The 20,708-nt window shown below is 37.9% G+C and overlaps 1 protein-coding gene across 1 annotated transcript in view; it reads right to left on the bottom strand.

Annotated features, from left to right (window-relative positions):
• Positions 1–7,831: 7,831 nt before the first annotated feature.
• LOC124986990 (60S ribosomal protein L27-like) overlaps positions 7,832–20,708 on the bottom strand; it is a 152,263-nt gene continuing 139,386 nt past the window's right edge. Inside the window, exon 2 of the mRNA XM_047555848.1 lies at positions 7,832–7,988. Within this exon, the coding sequence (XP_047411804.1) occupies positions 7,832–7,988 (157 nt within the window). The remainder of the gene's footprint in view (positions 7,989–20,708) is intronic.

Raw genomic sequence — 20,708 nt, 5'->3', positions numbered from 1 at the left:
TTTCATCTGGACTCTGAGGAGCAGAGTTGCCATAACAGTCCTGGTGAGCCTACCACTATTTTTCTACACCAAAGACTATTTGTAAGTTGTTTTTCAAAATATTTTTTCTTTTAATATCTACTTGTCATGAACAAACTTAACTCCAAATGACTGAGTTCTTTAAGTGTTTTTCATTCCAGATAATATATTTTAAAAAATCTTATATCTTTGTATGGCAATTTTCAAAATCAAGTAGGTTTTAAAATACCTACTAGATTTGAAATGTACTGTTCACTAGAAACCATGAAGACTTTTATATGACCTGTAATCTTATCTAAGACCCTTTTCAATTTGTATTCACATTCATGGGCTATAGAGGGAAGCTGGATTAAGCCAATTTATAATGACCAGTAAAGAAATCTATGTGGAACATTGGTCCAGAAGCAAACCAAAGATATTTTCAGGGTAATATCTGCCTTTTTAGAAGACAGAGCAAGAACTTGACTTTTCCAGTTTTGTAAATTAGCTATGTTTATAAAGTCATTAGCTTTATATTCTAAACATTTCTATTTAAATGATTTGGTCCCTTCTGATTTTACACTGAAATCTTGGTTGAGGAACCATATAAAAATAAAAATCATTCAGCAGAGAGTATTTGTGTCACATACACAAAAATGATCTTCAGCTACTTTTGAACACAGAATGTTGATTTTTTTTTTCCCTAGTGGGTTGAGCATCTCATAGGTGGAATTTACCATACCTCAGGTTTTTTTCTGGTAAAATGCTTTTTTCCCTGTAGTTCAAATCTTAAGAAGCAGCACAAGATTGTATACTAGTTGGACAAAAATGAAGAACTGATCAAGGGAGCCTAGGAAACAAGAAGATGAACAGAAATAAATTGGTCCATGTAACAGGGTTAAATATTAGCTGAGCTAATAAGGTCAAATCCCATTTTAATTAGAAAGGGGTATGAATTCCTATTTTGAAATAAGTTAACAAAATAGTAACTCATCATTTTTTCTTGCATCTTTATTTGTATTTGTTCTGTGTAAATACACATGAGAGTATAGTGTATTTTGACATATTGTAGATATATAGAGTATAATTTATTCAAATTAGGATCCCATTCTTGTGGTTCTATATGATGTGGAGTTTCACTGGTGGTGTTTTCATATATGAACATAGGAATGTTATGTTCAATTCATTCCACTGTTCTTATAAACAGAAATACTAACTAGTAGAGAAGAAGCCATGTAATTCCTAGAATTAAATCCTGATTGACATCAGCACAAGTGCTGTATCTTCAAATAGGTGATGCCTTTCCGAGAATCTTTTCCTTTTCCTTACAACTAAAGGAAACTCATAGAGAGAAGCTGCCTCATAGGGGGACTTTAGAGTAGCCACTGTAGCTCAATATGGCAGCAGATGTGGCTTCATGACTCAGTGGACAAATGCTCATCCTCATCCGTGGATGGAAGCTGTTTTTTTTACATTGATGATGGTGTTAAATAAACAGGTGTTTGTTATTACTTAGTTCCAGAAAATCAGCCTACTGAGGTTGAGAGAAAGGACTTCATTACTACTCCACATATTTAAATTTTCAAAAATGGGAGTAAAAACAGGCTTAGTTGATTCTTCTCAAAGTAAAAATAAATTTATAGTGAAATGAAGAAATATTCCCAAACAGCTTACCTGTTCCATAGAAAGATATAGGAAAATTAAGTGCTAGTATGTGAACCTAGAAATATTCTTTTCTGTGACTTTGTCCAATAGCAGGAGAATATTACCCAGTGTCCAAGAATTTTACTGTTGTCATAACCATTCACTATTTGCCACTCAATACTTTTGTGACAGAGGCCTGTTCAGTATGAAGCTTCATTACCAAAACTGAACCCTTTTAGAAAGCAAAATTAAAAACCTCTCTGACTTCAGTGACGGTATTAATTTAGACACCAAAAACTTGCCTTTCTCTGGTTAGAGCTACCTGTCAAGTCTTCCTTTTTTATTTTATTTAAATTATTGTGGTACTAGAGATTTGAACCCAAGGTTATTCCCAAGCCTTTTTACTCTTTTATTAACACCTGACGCAAATCTTCCATTTCATCTTCTTCAACACTGCATAATGATGCTGCAATAATCTCATTTACAAAGATTATACTCTTGCTTTGATTAGTAGAGATATGGATGGTGTAGTGTTTTTTGCCCACAGGTGTGTGACATAGACATGAGAAAGTGTGCATCAATTTCAACTGGCAATTTTTCTTCTGCTGTCTTGTCTTGTGTGAAACACCTTCAATTCCCCTAAAAGTTCCTGGAGATTATTAGTGCACATTTGGGGAATTGGATTTTTTAAGATGGTCTAAGAACATTTTTATGTAAGATTTTAGTGTCAACCAACTAGTTTCAGTAGTCTTTACTCCACCTACCTGGTCAGGATATCTAATTACAGGTAACACTGTGTGGTTCACATATATGCTGTAGAATCTCGTTTTGCTTAGTTTATTGCTGTGTCCTATAAGTATTCATGATAGGTTTTGGACCTCTGAAGAAAATCTTGTCACTCCAAGTGCAAGTTAATAAAATGTTTCCATGTTTAGAGGCAAGCTGGAAATCTTGTTGGCAGTCCTGTTGAGAGACCTAGTTGTCACACCAATGCATGTCCTGCATCTCCCATGTGGTTCCACCAGCTTCACCTGCATCTCTGCTATATCTTCCAGGGCAGTTTGTACCCAGGTCAGTCCCAATAACTGCCTCATGCTCCTCAATTTGCTCTTTAGTGTCCAGTTGGAACCAATTTCAGAAGACAATCCTTTCCCCAGGTTCAATCTTGGGGATACAAGGACCCTACCTTTCAGAGCCTGAACTTATCAATTTTAGCTAGTTTTGCACGATTTTGCATATTCAGATTATAAAAACACTAAAAAATAATTTTACCAGAATATTACAGAATAATAAAACATGAGAGATCACAATTTAGGGACAACGGCCTATAACAAATAAAGAGTGATTGAGGATTCCCATGTAAGGTACAGCAAATGATTGCCACTCCTACCACTATTTTCTAGGTAGTTGGGTGGGCAATGTAAGTGGAGGTTCTTGTTGGTGAATGGACTTTTGCCCTCCCTCTCTCCATAATCCCCTTGCTAGTATAATTTCTTTGATAAACTTTCTGCTTCTTCTCCAAACACTAGTGACTTTTACATGAGAATTTAAAATTGAGGTTTGGAATACTTCCATAACAAATACTAAATATGTACTTGGAGTTTTAACGGATTGTTCCTTTTTTCATAGAATCATTTCCAGGAATTCATGAAGCAATAAGAAGAAAAATGATTTGTAGGAATCTCTGGTTTCTTGGATTTATTGATGTCAAATAGCACTTAAAATCCCTCATAATTTGTAATATATTGTGTAGTCTTAGGAGGTTGAGTGAAGAGAATCAGAGGGACTGTAAAGATGGATGGGATTTTTAAAAACACATAGTTTTGTGACCAGGAAGTCATTTTTTATACTTAAAACTGATAGAGGAAGTGCTGAGTTTTGACTAAGGTGTGCTCTTCTTTCCACCTTTCATGGTAATGTTCTCAGATATATAAATTTCTACTAAAGAAACGCTTTTCTTGAATTTTAGGAAAAAAATTGCGAAGTTCAGGGAAGTCTTGTCTCAAAATTTATTTTGCTCCTAAAATTGAAAATAAGACAGTAAAATGGTTAAGACTTTGAAAAAAATTGACCATTTAGTGGTTGTTAGCTGGAAAAAGCCTATATTGTTTATCTTATTTAGATCAAAATTTTGCTTGATGTGCTCCTTAATCTGACTTTCAGTAAGGTCTGAGGATAAAATAAGCTTTGCAGACAGTCAAATCAGAGAAAGGAGAGAAAAATATGTTATTAATGCATATTTGCAATTAACTTGAAGTTGTGAAGGTTAATTAACATTCAGGGAATTAAAAGCTGAGGAGAGGCAAGATTTTGTCAAAAAGCATATGGCAAAAAGCAGGTGACATCCACTAAGTCTCAAAAGGTATTGTCTTGGGAGTTACTATCAGCAAAATAATAGAGCTAAAGAAAGTAGCAGTGTTCACTAAACATGTGATTAGTAGAAAGCATATTGTTCAGGTGAGGGTTTCACAACCTCAGTACCATTGACATATTGGATGAAAACTATTTTTTTTTTTTTTGTGGGAGGTGTTATGTGCATTGCAGGATGCTTAGTCATATTCCTGGCTTCTATCCAAAATTAACAATATGCCCTCCTTCACAACCACTGTGGTAGGGATAATCAAAAATCAAAGAGGTCATGTGTCCTCTTAAGGACAAAATCTCTCCAGTTGACAATTACTGGTAAAAATAATACATATTTTCCTACTACCTGGGTTTCTTAACATGTGGAGTGACAATCATTAAGCCTTGAGTATTTGAAAGTATGGAAGCACAACTGATCAATCATTTTCATAATCTTTTATGGAAGTATAGTATACATACAAAAAAAGCTTATTTCTCATGATGAGTGCACAAATTAATGAAGTTTAATATGCTGAACACATCCGGGAAAGTGGCACCAAGATCAAGGATTAGAACATAAGCCACAAGTTCACCTTGTGTGTCCTTCCAAGTTCTAGTTACAGAGGCAATCACCTTCTTGATGTCTTAACAGCCCAAACAGATTTTCCTACTTCTGTACTTTACATGTCTATAATACCAAGGTCAGTCTTATTATATTTGAATTTTTCCCTCATTATTATTCTTATGAGATACATCTGCATTGCGCCATGTGATTGTGAGTTATTTTCATTGATGATTAGTGTCATACTCTATAAGCATAACTCAAATTTGTTAATGTATGTACTCTATATAGGCATTTGAATAGATTCATTGTCTCTGATTATCATGAAAAAATCTGCTCTGAACACCTTTGTACAATGCTCTATGTTTGTGTGTGAGCATGTGCTGTGTGGGTGTGTCTGTGTGTGTAAATACTGAGAAAGAAACATAGACCATTTGCAGGCAGATAGGAGTAAGGGCCTCAAAGAAAAGAAGGAGCCCATGCCATCCTAAAAGGAGATCCCAAGCCTTGAGCGCATGGTGGTGCTGCCCCAGGTAGGTTCAACCACAGTGACTCTTCCTTACCTATCCCTAGCAATGGCCGACCACAGAATCAACACCCACCCCAAACACTTCCATTCACAGTAAATGTGCCCAATCTCTGAATTATGTGTATAAGGAATTAAATTAAATTTGTATACTTTTAATTGGTCTATTAAACTCAGAGCTTGATTGGTTCATACAAGGATCCTTCATTTACATGGGCTCAACCAATCACCCATGCTGGACCATCAGAAATGCCTTTAAAAACCCCTAGACAAAGAACAGGCAGCAGTAACCTTCCTTGAGGCCCTTCCCTTTGGGAGGAACATGGTTTTGCTTCAAAACAGTCTTGCTATGCTACCCTCTGTTGTCTGTGGATCTCCTTCCTCAGATTCCTGAGACAAAGAACTGACCTGACACCAAGCTCCTGTGTTACGATGTGATTTTCTTTGTATTTGTTTGATGCATACCCAGAAGGGAACTTGCTGTGGAAGCAGCCACTGGTTTTGTGATATCTTTATCCAATACATCCAATATGTTGCGTTCAAAAAAGCTTTTTCTCCACTATAATTGAATGTTGGTCGCCACTTTTTTAAGTAAGTTAAAAATGTATATAGTTGTCTATTTCTGGACTTTCATTTCTGATGCATTGCTTTATTTGATATTTGATATGGTGACTCTTTGAATTTGGAGATTGCCATCACGCATTTTGCCTTTTGAAATATCGAGAGAATTTGACTCGTGAATTCATATGCACAAATAAAAACTACAAATTGCTGGGATCTTGAAAAGGAGAGCACAAACTCTTATTTTGAGTGTGTTTTATCTTTAAAATACCAAGCTTCAGCAGAGCATTTAATTCCTGTGACTCAGGAGGCTAAGGCAGAATGATGTGTGAGTTTGAGTCCATTCTGGGCAACTTAGTGAGTCACAGTCACTAAATAAATAAATAAATAAATAAATAAATAAAAGATTTCAAAAAGAGGCCTGAATGTGTGGTTTAATGTTTGCTTAGTATTCAAAAGGTCCGGTGTTCAATACCTAGTACTGAAAGAATAATCAATTCTTTTAAATTGTTTTCAGGATATATACCCTGTTAATTTGGGCATTTCTTCAATGTATTGTTTACCAATTCTCAAAAACATGTCCTGATTTTTTTCCTTAGATTTACTCTTCAACATGTTATATTTTTGAATGCTATTAAAATATTTATTTTAATCTTTATATTGTATTTTTTTACTCTACTATTTATTTTCATCTAGTTTTAATACACATTATTTGCTATTCTTTGTTAGCTTCTAGTGTTGAAACTGTTGTCATTTAATTTTAACCTACTTTTTTTAAGATATAGAAGTTATGGTTATGGATTTCTCTGTATGATCACTTCTATAGTTTTATCCCATACATGTCAGTATATAATATTTTCATTACCATTCTTTTAAAATGTTTTCTAATTCCCCTTTTCCTATTTCAGTCCATGGTTTAATTAAAAATGTGCATTTATAAAATATAGAAAATGACTGATGACCTTGGGAAATTCACTGATCAATTGGCCCTGGCCCCTTTTGAGACTAAATCATAGTTCAGTTCCTCCTTTTGTCCAATCCCTTTTCCCTGAGCCCCTTAGTATTAATCTTGAGGACACATTTCAATACAATTCTTGTTTATCAACTTCCATTTCTGTGTTGTTTCCTGGGAAACTCTTCCTAATAAGTGTTCAAATATCAGTTTTCACCAGTGGCTGGGTGCAGCAGTGGGAAGAGGGACACCAAAATATTACCCTGTTTTCATCAGTTGAACCGACAGCAATGATTATTTTCTCTTTTGATGTACCTGGTTAAACAATAGTTTTGGGAGATGAAATAATAAATCTGGATATCATAACATTATGATAGACTATAAGATTTATCGCTGCAAAGTAAAAAGTAGACTATAAGATTTATCACTGCAAAGTAAAAAGTTCAATACATTCCACTTCATATCACTCATGGATATTGTTCATCACATGAGCACAGTGTTGAAAAAATAAGGAGAAAATGCTCATTTTCAATGCCATGAAGGGAAAAAATTTGGAAAAGTCATGTTAGTTTTCTCTGCCTTGTGGGAAACTGGCACATTTTTGAGGCAAAGCTAAGGGATGAAATTATGAAAATGCTTTCAGAAAAAAAAATTGCCCTTGAAAATACAAATTACCAAATGAATTTTAAAAATATAACAGTACACACAAACACATGCTTTCTTCCTCAACTTACTAAGCAGCAACTTGACTGCATGGGGATTCTTTAGTTAGATAACCAGCTCAGGTGGCTCATTTTCTGTTAAAAAACATACATACATACATACATACCAATTGCATTCAATTCTAGTTTTCTTATATAAAATAATCCTCCCAGAATTTTAAAGGAATTTTTGTAGTTAAATTTATAAATCAAAAAGCATTATAAACTTGATGAAACTTGAGATAATTTCATCTCCCATTTTCTTCATTTAAAAACCTAGTATAAATATTGCAAAAACTATTTCCTAACTGCGCTTTACCAATATTGTTTTTCTTTTTGAGAAATTTTTAGACTCTACATTTATAAACACACATATAATATTGATAGTGTGTATACTGAATCAGGAACATTGAAATCTAAAGTATTTGGTGAGCTGTTAGTAATAAATTAATTATACAAATTTTGTGAAGTAGTGCAACATAAGTTATCCTGATTAGAAAAAAAAAAACAAAAAAAACTTCTTGAGATATGGAGGGTTGAGATAATTAGGGTGGAACGGACAATACGAGGGATGATGCTTCAACTTCAAGTCCCTTGACTGCAGAGCACAGATTGGACAACTGCTGGCCAGAATCCAGGAGGTCAGAGTCGGCCAGCTGTATCGTTAGCCAGTGGTGTTGAGTGTCACTCCATTTCCCTGAGCTGAGGACATCAAGAGGTTAGGAAGTCTTAACTTTTCAACTGAAATACATGCGGATATTTCCCCAATGGACCCTGACTTACTCTACACGTTAAACTTTAGGGCAGGCAGATGGTGAGTCTGCCAAAGAGCTTGCACAGGGACTCCATTCTTTTGAGAACTATCAAAAGATGAACTCTTAGAGAGAAAGTGCACGGTCTATGTTACCGTTACGTTAAATGACAGCATGACTCAGAGGCACTTTGTGTCAAAGTATTCTGAAAATAAAATGAAAAACATATATTATATAGTTTTGTTGAAAATAACTTTAAAACATTGTTTTTGAGGATGGTGGCAATTGATTAGAAATAACTGAATTAATATTTTGCATAGAATTGTTTGTTCTGACAGGTGTTCAGAGATGGCTAGCAAAATATTCTAGTATATTATTTAGTAATTACTAAAGCATTTAATATACTACTAAAATAATAGAAAAATATCAACACTCATAGGTGGTGAAAGAAGTTGACAGTCAGAGGGAGTTTGGGGACTGCAAATCAGTCATCATTTGGAACCAAGGCAACAGATTATCACAGGCAGTTCTGGAAGAGTGAGGTCCCTTCAGAGTAATTCCACCTAAGGGAAATATGTTAGGCCTTCTGTCCTCCAGTCATTGGATGTGGGCCATGACCTGGAATCCTGTGTGACTGTTGGTAACGTAGCTTTTCAGAGCTAAGAGAAATTCCAGGATAGGATTTTAGTTGAGACCTATTATATGACCAATATTCTGAAGTACAATTCAGGCAATTTAGTTTTACACAAAAAGTATCTATTTTTCCAGGTTCAATGTGACTAAAAATATAAAATAAAGGATCAAAAATCATTTATCTATTTTGACACTCATTTTGTAAAAATTAAGACAACTGAATCTTGCAGAATTTTTTCAATTGTAAAAGAAAACAAACCTGTATTGTTTACTTTGCTGTGAAGGCTTATGCAATGTAGAGTAGGAACAAAGTGATTGCTCATTTACCTTGTCCATTTTTTATACTCTATTTATTTTTTTTATATTGAAAGAACATACTATTTTAAGGATTCATTTACTTGTAAGCTACAAATAAATAGTCAAACCCCTTATCCATGGGTTCCACATCATGCAATTCAACCAACCATGACTCAGAAATATCTGAACAAAAAATTCCAGAAAATTTCAAAACACAAAACTTGAATTTGCTGTGTACAAGGCAGTGGGCTGAATCTATGCAGAAGTGGTGTATTGATAGACGTTGCTGTCACCTTCTACAGTGTCATAGACCCTCACTGCTCTTCTACACTGGCAATCTGAACACTGTTTACCTGGCATCTTCTTTGTGTACTATGTTGTCAGCTCTATGATGGTTGAGTCTGTACTGCACATGTGCACACCATTGTTTTATTCATCATTATCAATATATATAACATAGCAACTATCTGTGTAACTTTTACATTGTTATGTTATAAATAATCTAGAGATTATTTAAAATATTCAGAAGGATGTACATAAGTTCTAGGCAAACACTGTAGCATTTGGGACAGGGGACTTGTGCATTCACAGATTTTGTTATCCATGATGGGTGGGCAATTCAGAACAAATCTCCACAGATACTGAGACAAATGTACTGGTCTTCTAACAATCTTAAAATCTCTAAGGTTCATAGAACATAGTGTTTCCACAACTATCCTTAGGAATATTAATGTAATTTAGAGCTGAGTCTACAAAATCAGACAAAAAAGATTTTTGAACCATATAAGTTCAGAAGTAATGAAGGTGTGTTGCAAATTGTAATATTAGCACTAAAACCTTCTATAAAACATGTTTTGAAGAAAGAGTGTCATCGGAATTGACAGAAAGTTTCAAAAAAAGAAATAAGAAAAATTTAAAAATGAAAATAAATTTAAAGGTTCTGTCTTAGAACTTGGATATATTCTGATTTTTAAAACTGAAACATATGGCAAGAATAAGGAAAGAGAGTTAAGCCATTTAGGTGAAAGAGTGTGACAGGTGCTATCAGAAGCAGAGGACTATGTTGTCAAATGGAAATATGTATTAGAAATATATTTTGAGGGGGTTTTCAAGATGGCGGACTAGAGGGTGGCTGCATTTTATGTTGCTCCAGGACTCAGGATTCAAGAAGAGGAGATATTGAAAGACTTGGAACCAACTCAAAGCCGCTGGGTGAGTCTTTCCCGTTGGGGAGTAGTCCCGAAAAGAAGGGAACATTGTGAAGTAGAGCTGCTCAGTGAGACGTCCCTCCCCCCGCTGGAGCAGTGAACTCGGACAACTGGGAGCATTGGAGAGGAGGCCGCTCAGCACGACGCTGGGACTCGGAGCAACCCACCAGGGCTCCGGGCCGCTGCCCAGAGGAGGAGCTGCGCAGCAAGCTGTTTGGACTCAGAGTGACCGCTCCTGATCACAGGGGGGCTGCCCAGAGGAGGAGCAGGAGCACGGTGGGTCGCTTGGACTTGGAGTGACTGCATCAGGGCTATGGGCGGTTGCCCAGAGGAGGAGATGCGCGGCAAGCTGTTTGGACTCAGCAACCACTCCTGAACACTGGGGGGCTACCCGGAGGAGGAGGAGGAGTGCGGTGGGTTGCTTGGTCTCAGAGTGGCCACACCAGGGCTACGGGCGACTGTTGGGAGGAGGAGGTGCGCAGTGAGTTGCTTGGACTCCTAGTGACCGCACCAGAACACCAGGTGGTTGCCTGGAGGAAGAGGCATGAAGCGGGTCACTGGGATTCAGAGCAACTGTATGGGGCTCCAGGTGGCGGTTCAGAGGAGGGGCCACATAGCCAGGCGATTAGGTGCAGAGCAGGGTCCTAGGACATACGTGGATTCTTGGTGGAAGAACCGCACAGAGACAAGCTGAGGGGCACAGCGAAAGTTCCAGGACTGCAAGCAGCTTCTCTGAGGAGGGGCAGCCTAAGGAGAATTGTCTGCAAAGGGCGAGGCTCCCAGGCCCAGGAGGTAGGTCCGGGCCCCGGGGAATGTTGCAGAGGAAGACAGCCCAGCCCAGGCGGTAGTTGTGGATTGAGGGGAACCTCTAGGAGGAGAACTGACCAGCGAGACCTCTCCACAATGTGAGACTTCCCTGCCGGGTGAGGTTTTCCACAAGGATGGAAAACCAGAGACACAGACCCAAACAGGCTTTGCCTCAGCCCGCAGCCTAGTTCCCCTTTGGATGACCATTGGTCAACAAGTGGAGGCACCTCTGCCCACTAGCAGGGAATATACACCACCTGAAGGCCACTGCCCCTACAGAGGCAGCTTCCTTGTGGAGCACCGCATTATCAACTTCCTCCAAGACTTCAGGCTACTGAAGGATAAGAGGGGATATACTAGAAATCTTTAGGGACATTATAAGTCAATAGAGGAAAACTGCAATATCTTAGCAGTCCACTGATACCCGAACAATATGAGAAAACAAGGGAAGAAAATGCCCCAAACAAATCTAGATGTTACATCAATAAAATTCAATGACAGCATGGCAGAAGAAATGACTGAAAGGGAGTTCAGAATGTACATAATTAAAATGATCAGAGAAGCAAATGATGAGATGAAAGAACAAAGGCAGGCATTGAATGATGAGATGAAAGAGAAAATGCAGGCATTGAATGATCGCTCCAATTGACAGTTAAAAGAGCAAATACAGGAAGCAAAAGATCATTTCAATAAAGAGTTAGAGATATTGAAAAAAAAACAAACAGAAATCCTTGAAATGAAGGAAACAATAAACAAATGTAAGAACTCCATAGAAAGCACAACCAATAGGATAGAACACCTGGAAGACAGTACCTCAGATATTGAAGACAAAATATTTAACCTTGAAAACAAAGTTGAACAAACAGAGAAGATGGTAAGAAATCATGAACAGAATTTCCAAGAAATATGGGACATCAGGAAAGGGCCAAATTTAAGAATTATTGGGATTGAGGAAGGCTTAGAGAAACAAACCAAAGGAATGCACAATCTATTCAATGAAATAATATCAAAAAATTTCCGAATCTCAAGAATGAAATGGAAAATCAAGTTCAAGTGGTTTATAGGACTCCAAATACAGAAAATTACAACAGACCCACACCAAGGCACATTATAATGAAAATACCTAACATACAAAATAAAGACAAAATTTTAAAGACTGTGAGAGAAAAGAACCAAATTACATTCAGGGGGAAACCAATACGGATATCAGCAGATTTTTCAATCCAGACCCTAAAAGCTAGAAGGGCCTGGAACAACATTTTCCAAGCTCTGAAAGAAAATGGATGCCAAGCAAGAATCTTATACCCAGCAAAACTTACCTTCAAATTTGACGATGAAATAAAATCATTCCATGATAAACAAAAGCTAAAAGAATTTACAAAAAGAAAGCCAGCATTACAGAACATTCTCAGCAAAATATTCCATGAGGAAGAGATGAAAAACAAAGAAGCAAATCAGCAAAGGGAGGAATTATCCTAAAAGAACTGTCAAATAAAGGAGGAACCAAGTTCTGTCAAAAATAAATAAATAAATAAATAAAATTTAAAAATGAACCAAATGACCCGGAATACAAATCATATCTCAATAATAACCCTGAATGTTAATGTCCTGAACTCATCAATCAAAAGACATAGACTGGCAGATTGGATTTAAAAGAAAGATCCAACAATATGTTGCCTGCAAGAGACTCACCTCATAGAAAGAGATACCCATAGACTAAAGGTGAAAGGATGGGGAAAAACATACCATGCACATGGACTCAGCAAAAAAGTTGGAGTATCCATCCTCATTTCAGATAATGTGGACTTCAAGCCAAAGTTAGTCAGAAGGGCTAAAGAAGGACATTTCATACTGCTAAAGGGAAGCATAAATCAGCAAGATATAACAATCATAAACATCTATGCCCCAAACAGTGGCTCATCCATGTATGTCAAACAAATCCTTCTCAATTTTAGAAACCAAATAGACCATAACACAATAATACTAGGTGATTTTAACACGCCTCTCTCACCACTGGACAGATCTTCCAAACAAAAATTGAACAAAGAAACCATAGATCTCAATAACACAATCAATAATTTAGACTTAACAGACATTTATAGAATATACCATCCAACCAAGAGCGAATACACTTTCTTCTCAGCAGCACATGTATCCTTCTGTAAAATAGACCATATATTATGCCACAAAGCTAATGTCAGCAAATACAAGAAGATAGAGACACTACCTTGTATTCTATCAGATCATAATGGATTGAAGTTAGAAATAAATGAAGAGTAAAAACAGAAACTACTCCAACACCTGGAGATTAAACAATATGCTATTATATGATGAATGGATAACAGAAGATATTAGGAAGGAAATTAAGAAATTCTTAGAGGTAAATGAGAACAAAGAAACATCATATCAAAATCTCTGGGACACTATGAAAGCAGTACTTAAAGGAAGATTTATTTCATGGAGCGCATTTAATAAAAGAAGTAAAACTCAACAAATAAACGACCTAACACTACAGCTCAAAGCCCTAGAAAAAGAAGACCAGACCAACACCAAAAGTAGTAGAAGACAGGAAATAGTTAAACTCAGAGCTGAAATCAACGAAATTGAAACAAAAGAAACAATACAAAAAATTGACAAAATAAATAGTTGGTTCTTCGAAAAAATAAACAAAATTGATAAACCTTTAGCCACACTAACAAAGAGAAGACGAGAGAAAACCCAAATCATTAAAATTCGGAATGAACAAGGAAATATCACAATAGACACGATTGAAATTCAAAATGTAATTAGAAGCTATTTTGAAAATCTATACTCCAACAAAATAGAAAATTTTGAAGACATCAACAGGTTTCTAGAGACCTATGAATTGCTTAATCTGAACGAGGAGGACATACACAATTTAAATAGACCAATTTCAAGTAATGAAATAGAAGAAGTCATCAAAAGCCTACCAACAAAGAAAAGTCCAGGACCTGATGGGTTCTCAGCCGAGTTCTACAAAATCTTTAAAGAAGAGTTCATTCCAATACTTCTCAAAGTATTCCATGAAATAGAAGAGGAGGGAACCCTCCCAAACTCATTCTATGAAGCCAATATTACCCTGATACCTAAACCAGACAGAGACACATCGAGGAAAGAAAATTTCAAATCAATATCCTTAATGAACATCGACACAAAAACTCTCAACAAAATTTTAGCAAATCGCTTAGAAAAACATATTAAAAAGATAGTGCACCATGATCAAGTGGGTTTCATCCCAGGGATGCAAGGTTGGTTCAACATCAGAAAATCAATAAATGTAATTCAACATATCAATAGACTTAAAGTCAAGAATCACATGATCATTTCAATAGATGCAGAAAAAGCATTTGATAAAATACAGCACCCCTTCATGCTCAAAACACTAGAAAAAATAGGGATAGTGGGAATATTCCTTAACATTGTAAAGGCCATCTACGCTAAGCCCATGGCTAATATCATTCTAAATGGTGAAAAACTGAAAGCATTCCCCCTCAAAACTGGAACAAGGCAGGGATGCCCTCTTTCAAAACTTCTTTTCAATATCGTCCTTGAAACTCTAGCCAAAGCAATTAGACAGACCAAAGAAATTAAAGGGATACGAATAGGAAAAGAAGGACTCACACTATCCCTATTTGCTGATGATATGATTATAAACGTAGAGGAACCAGAAAATTCCACCGGAAAACTTTTAGATCTCATAAGTGAATTCAGTGAAGTAGCGGGATATAAGATCAATGCACATAAATCTAAAGCATTTTCATACATAAGCGATGAATCTTCAGAAAGTGAAATTAGGAAAACTACCCCATTCACAATAGCATCGAAAAAAATAAAGTATTTGGGAATCGATCTCACAAAAGAGGTGAAAGACCTCTACAATGAGAACTACAGAACACTAAAGAAAGAAATTAATGGAAACCTTAGAAGATGGAAAGATCTCCCATGTTCTTGGATAGGAAGAATTAATATTGTCAAAATGGCCATACTACCAAAAGTGCTATACAGATTCAATGCAATTCCAATTAAAATCCCAATGATGTACCTTACAGAAATAGAACAAGCAATTATGAAATTCATCTGGAAGAATAAAAAACCCAGAATAGCTAAAGCAATCCTTGGCAGAAAGAGTGAAGCAGGGGGTATCGCAATACCAGATCTTCAACTCTACTGCAAAGCAATAGTAACAAAAAGGGCATGGTATTGGTACCAAAATAGAAAGGTGGATCAATGGTACAGAATAGAGGACACAGACACAAACCCAAATAAATACAATTTTCTCATTCTAGACAAAGGGGCCAAAAATATGCAATGGAGAAAAGATAGCCTCTTCAACATATGGTGTTGGGAGAATTGGAAATCCATATGCAACAGAATGAAACTAAACCCATATCTCTCACCATGCACGAAACTAAACTCAAATGGATTAAGGACCTCAGAATCAGACCAGAGACCTTGCATCTTATAGAAGAAAAAGTAGGTACAGAGCTTCAACATGTCAGCTTAGGACCAGACTTCCTCAACAGGACTCCCATAGCACAAGAAATAAAAGCAAGAATCAATAACTGGGATAGATTCAAACTAAAAAGCTTTCTCTCAGCAAAGGAAACTATCAGCAATGCGAAGAAAGAGCCTACAGAGTGGGAGAAAATCTTTGCCAATCATACTTCAGATAGAGCACTAATCTCCAGAATCTATAAAGAACTCAAAAAACTCTACACCAAGAATGCAAATAACCCAATCGACAAATGGACTAAGGAAATGAACAGACACTTCACAGAAGAAGATCTAGAAGTAATCAACAAACATATGAAAAAATGTTCAACATCTCTAGTAATAAGAGAAATGCAAATCAAAACCACCCTAAGATTCCATCTCACCCCAATTAGAATGGCGATTATCAAGAATACAAGCAACAGCAGGTGTTGGTGAGGATGTGGGGAGAAAGGTACACTCATACATTGCTGGTGGGGTTGCAAATTAGTGCAGCCACTCTGGAAAGCAGTATGGAGATTCCTCAGAAAGCTTGGAATGGAAACACCATTTGACCTAGCTATCCCACTCCTTGGCCTATACCCAAAGGACTTCTAAATCAGCATACTACAGAGATACAGCCACATCAATGTTGATAGCTGCTCAATTCACAATAGCCAGATTGTGGAACCAACCTAGATGTCCTGCAATTGATGAATGGATAAAAAAGCTGTGGTATATATATATACAATGGAATATTACTCCACCATAAAGAATGATAAAATTATGGCATTTTCAGGCAAATGGATGAAATTGGAGAATATCATGCTAAGTGAGATAAGCCAATCTCAAAAAACCCAAGGACAAATGATCTCACTGATAAGTGGATGATGACACATAATGGGGGGTGGGAGGGGTTAGTGTTAGGGTGAGAGATAGGGTTAAGGAGGGGGGCAGGAATGGAGAAAGGAAGGACTGTATAGAGGGAAAAGAGAGGTGAGATGGGTTGGGTGAAGGGAAAAAATAACAGAATGAATCAAACAACATTACGCTATGTAAATTTATGATTACACAAATGGTATGCCTTTACTTCATGTACAAACAGAGAAACAACATGTATCCCATTTGTGTACAATTAAAAAAAAAAAAAGAAATATATCTTGAAGGATGGTAGTAGAATCCATGAGAGCAATAGTCAGTAGAAAGGAGATATACTATAAGAAAATTGAGCATGCCAAAGCTTGATAGGGTATTTATGAATGGTGAAGGAAAAACAAACAAAATTAAAATAAAAATGAAAAGTAACAGCAAAGAAATTGGACCCATAAGTTGTCCAAGAAATATAATTAAATTAGCAAAATTAAATTGTTTTATGAATACAAAGAGCGGAAGAATTTATACAAGACAGAGTTTAGTCATAATGTCAAATCCTAAAAGGTATTCAATGAGCAGACTTTCAGAATATTCTTCCCAAATACTCAGGTGTTAAGGCTGAAAGTGGTATTGCTAATGTGATAAAATAGGATGATATCAAAGTATGTCTAAGTCACATTTTAATATCTTCTATGAAGTAGGAAAAATTCAGAAACTGTCGCTAATCAAAAATTTTCCACAATAATGCATGGAAGCATCAAAGTGATAAATATAATACTCATAATTACATTAGTTTTCATGGCCATACAGTTACTTGGGACATGTAATTAAGTATTCTAATTGGTTAACCTTATAATAGAATAATTATAATGTCCCAAAGTATCATATGAGTTTATTCAAAGTGGAATATGTCCTCCGACTTGTGGCAGAGGGGATCTGAGAAATATTTGAAGTATGTAAAAGAAAAAACAAAACAAAACAAAAAAACAATACACGCGTCTGCTGGCTATGAAGACAGAGAGGGTGTCCTGATAGGGGAACTGAATGTCTCTAGTACAGATAGCAACCCTGGCTGACAGCCAGCAAGGGATGTCCAACCTAGACTTTCAGATGTATAGAATGGATCTGTAATTGGCCTGAGTGAGTCAGGAAGAAAACACTTTTCCCAGAGCTTCTAGGTTAGTTTACCCTGGTCATTGTCTCGATTTCAGCTTTGTAATACCCTGAATATGTAGAATCCAGTTGAACCCATTCACACTTCAAACCTACAGGCCAGTGATCTATTCAGTGGGTATTGTTTGAAACCACTAAGTCTGTGATACTTCATTTTTTAGAAATTGAAAACTAATATAGCTGGATACTTTTGGTAAGAAATTATCCCAAATTTGTACAGTAGCATTCCCAGGGACACAAAAGTGATTTCTCCAGAAGTACATACTGCAGGTGGTCATTAGTCAATAAAACTGAGCTTTTAATTCTGATGAGACTCAGATATGCAATCATTTCAGTCAGCACAGGAATTGTTACAGGTGGTCTACGTCACATTCTAAATCATTGCTCCTAATTAGCATTTGTATTTACATAGACTTTGCACATTTAAATTCAAAGTGTTTAAATTTCAAATTCTCATTCATTTCTCATGTTTGAAATTGACTTGACTCCTCTTTCGGGAATCTATCTGCATTCACTTCTGATCTATATTATTTTCTATTATACGTTACCCTGATTCATTTAATAGAGATTCCGAAAATATGGATTCAAACTCCAGTTCAACAGTTAACAGGAATCCAAACTTGAAACTAGCAATTGGTGTTCTCTTTTTAAAATTCAGTTTGCTGATTTTTAATGAAAATAGTAATATGCACTTACTATTATGTGATGCAAAGGATAAAAGAGGCAACATATCTGAAATCACTTAACCTAGGATATAATGCTTGAAGTACATAATAATTCTAAGGAGAATCTGAGTCATGTCAAAGATAAGAGTGTTGATTCAATCATTTCTGATTCCTTTACAGCTGTCCTTAGGGTTTTTCATTCAAATGCAAGTTCAAGGTATTTTTGAAATGACTATTTTTTCAACATTACGTAAAAATAAAGTTCAAATAAAGATTTTATATAACAGAAAATAGTCTAACTTACATGAAACTGAAAACATCTTTAAAGAATATCCATTTAGGAGTTTCAAGATGGTGGACTAGGGGGCGGCTGCATTTCACGTTGCTCCAGGACGCAAGATTCAAAAGAGGAGATAGTGAGAGACTTGGAACCAACTCAAAGTCGCTGGGTGAGTCTCTCCCATTGGGGAGGCGTCCCAGATGGGGCGGTAGCCCCGGAACGCAGGGAACTTTGTGAAGTAGAGTTGCTCGGCGAGACGCCCCTCCCCCCACTGGAGCGGTGAACACGGACAACTGGGATCAACGTAGAGGAGGCGGCTCAGCACAGCGCTTGGACTTGGAGCAACCACTGGGGCTCTGGGCGGCTGCCTGAGGAGGAGCTGCGTTGCGAACTGTTTAGACCCAGAACGACCGCTTCTGAACACCAGGGGGCTGCCCGGAGGAAGAGGAGAAGCGTGGAGGGTCGCTTGGTCTAGGAGTGACTGCATCAGAGCCACAGGCGGTTGCCAGAGGAGGAGCTGAGTGGCAAGCTGTTTGAACTCAGAACAACTGCTCCTGAACACCGGTGGCCTGCCTGGAGGAGGAGCGCAGCGGGTCACTTGGTCTAGGAGTGACTGCATCAGAGCCACAGGCAGTTGCCAGAGGAGGAGCTGCGTGGCGGGCTGTTTGAACTCAGAACCACTGCTCCTGAACACCGGGGGGTTGCCCTGAGGAAGAGGAGAAGTGAGGCGGGTCACTTGGCCTAGGAGTGACTGCATCAGAGCCACAGGCGGTTGCCAGAGGAGGAGGTGAGTGGTGAGTTGATTGGACTAAAAGCGACCACTCCTGAACACCTGTGGATGCCTGGAGGAGGAGTGGGGTGGGTCACATGGTCTCAGAGTCACCGCTCCTGAACACCCGGGGGGCTACCCCGAGGAGGAGGAGGAGGAACAGGGCGGGTCACTTGGACTTGGAGTGACTGCCTAGGGCTACGGGCAGTTGGCGGGAGGAGGAGACTCGAAGTGAGTTGCTTGGGCTCCTAGTGACTGGGTCGGAAACCCGGCCGCTGTCCGGAGGAGGAGGTCTATGGCGGGTCTCTGGGTATCGGAGCTATTGTACGGGGCTCCAGGTGGCAGCTCAGAGGAGGGGCTGCATAGCCAGGCAATTAGGTGCAGAGCAGGGTCCCAGGAGCTAGGTGGCTTCTTGCTGGAAGAGCCGAACAGAGACACGCCTAGGGGTGGAGCAAAGTTTCCAGGACTGCGGGCAGATTCTCTGGGAGAGGCAGCCTAAGGAGACTCGCCTGCGAAGGGTGAGGCTCCCAGGCCCAGGAGGTAGGTCCGGGCCCCTGGGAACGTTGCAGAGGAAGACAGCCCAGCCCAGGCGGTAGTTGTAGATTGAGGGGAACCTCTAGAAGGGGAACTGATCAGCAAGAGGTCCCCACCAGGTGAGTCTTCCCTGCCAGGTGAGGTTTTCCCACAGGGACGGTAAAACCAGAGACACAGGCCCAAACAGGCCTTGCCTCAGCCCGCAGCCTAGTTCCCCGTTGAATGACCATTGGTCAACAAGTGGAGGCACCTCTGCCCACTAGCAGGGAATATACACAACCTGAGGGTCACCACCCCTAGAGAGGCAGCTTCTTTGTGGAGCACCACATTATCAACTTCCTCCAAGACTTCAGGCTACTGAAGGATAAGAGGGGATATACTAGCAATCTTCAGGGACATTATAAGTCGATAGAGGAAATCTGCAATATCTTAATGACTCACTGATTCCTGAACATTATGAGAAAACAAGGGAAGAAAATGCCCCAAACAAACCTAGATGTTACATCAATAAAATCCAACGACAGCATGGCAGAAGAAATGACAGAAAGGGAGTTCAGAATGTACATAATTAAAATGATTAGGGAAGCAAACGATGAGATGAAAGACCAAATGCAGGCATTGAATGATGAGATGAAAGAGCAAATGCAGGCATTGAATGATAGCACCAATCGACAGTTAAAAGAGCAAATACAGGAAGCAAAAGATCATTTCAATAAAGAGTTAGAGATATTGAAAAAAAACCAAACAGAAATCCTTGAAATGAAGGAAACAATAAACCAAATTAAGAACTCCATAGAAAGCATAACCAATAGGATAGAACACCTGGAAGACAGAACTTCAGATATTGAAGACAAAATATTTAATCTCGAAAGAAAAGTTGAACAAACAGAGAAGATGGTAAGAAATCATGAACAGAATCTGCAAGAACTATGGGATATCA

Source organism: Sciurus carolinensis, chromosome 6 (genome assembly GCF_902686445.1).
Source record: "Sciurus carolinensis chromosome 6, mSciCar1.2, whole genome shotgun sequence".
Lineage (NCBI taxonomy): Eukaryota > Metazoa > Chordata > Mammalia > Rodentia > Sciuridae > Sciurus > Sciurus carolinensis.
This window is presented reverse-complemented; position numbering and strand designations above follow the sequence as displayed.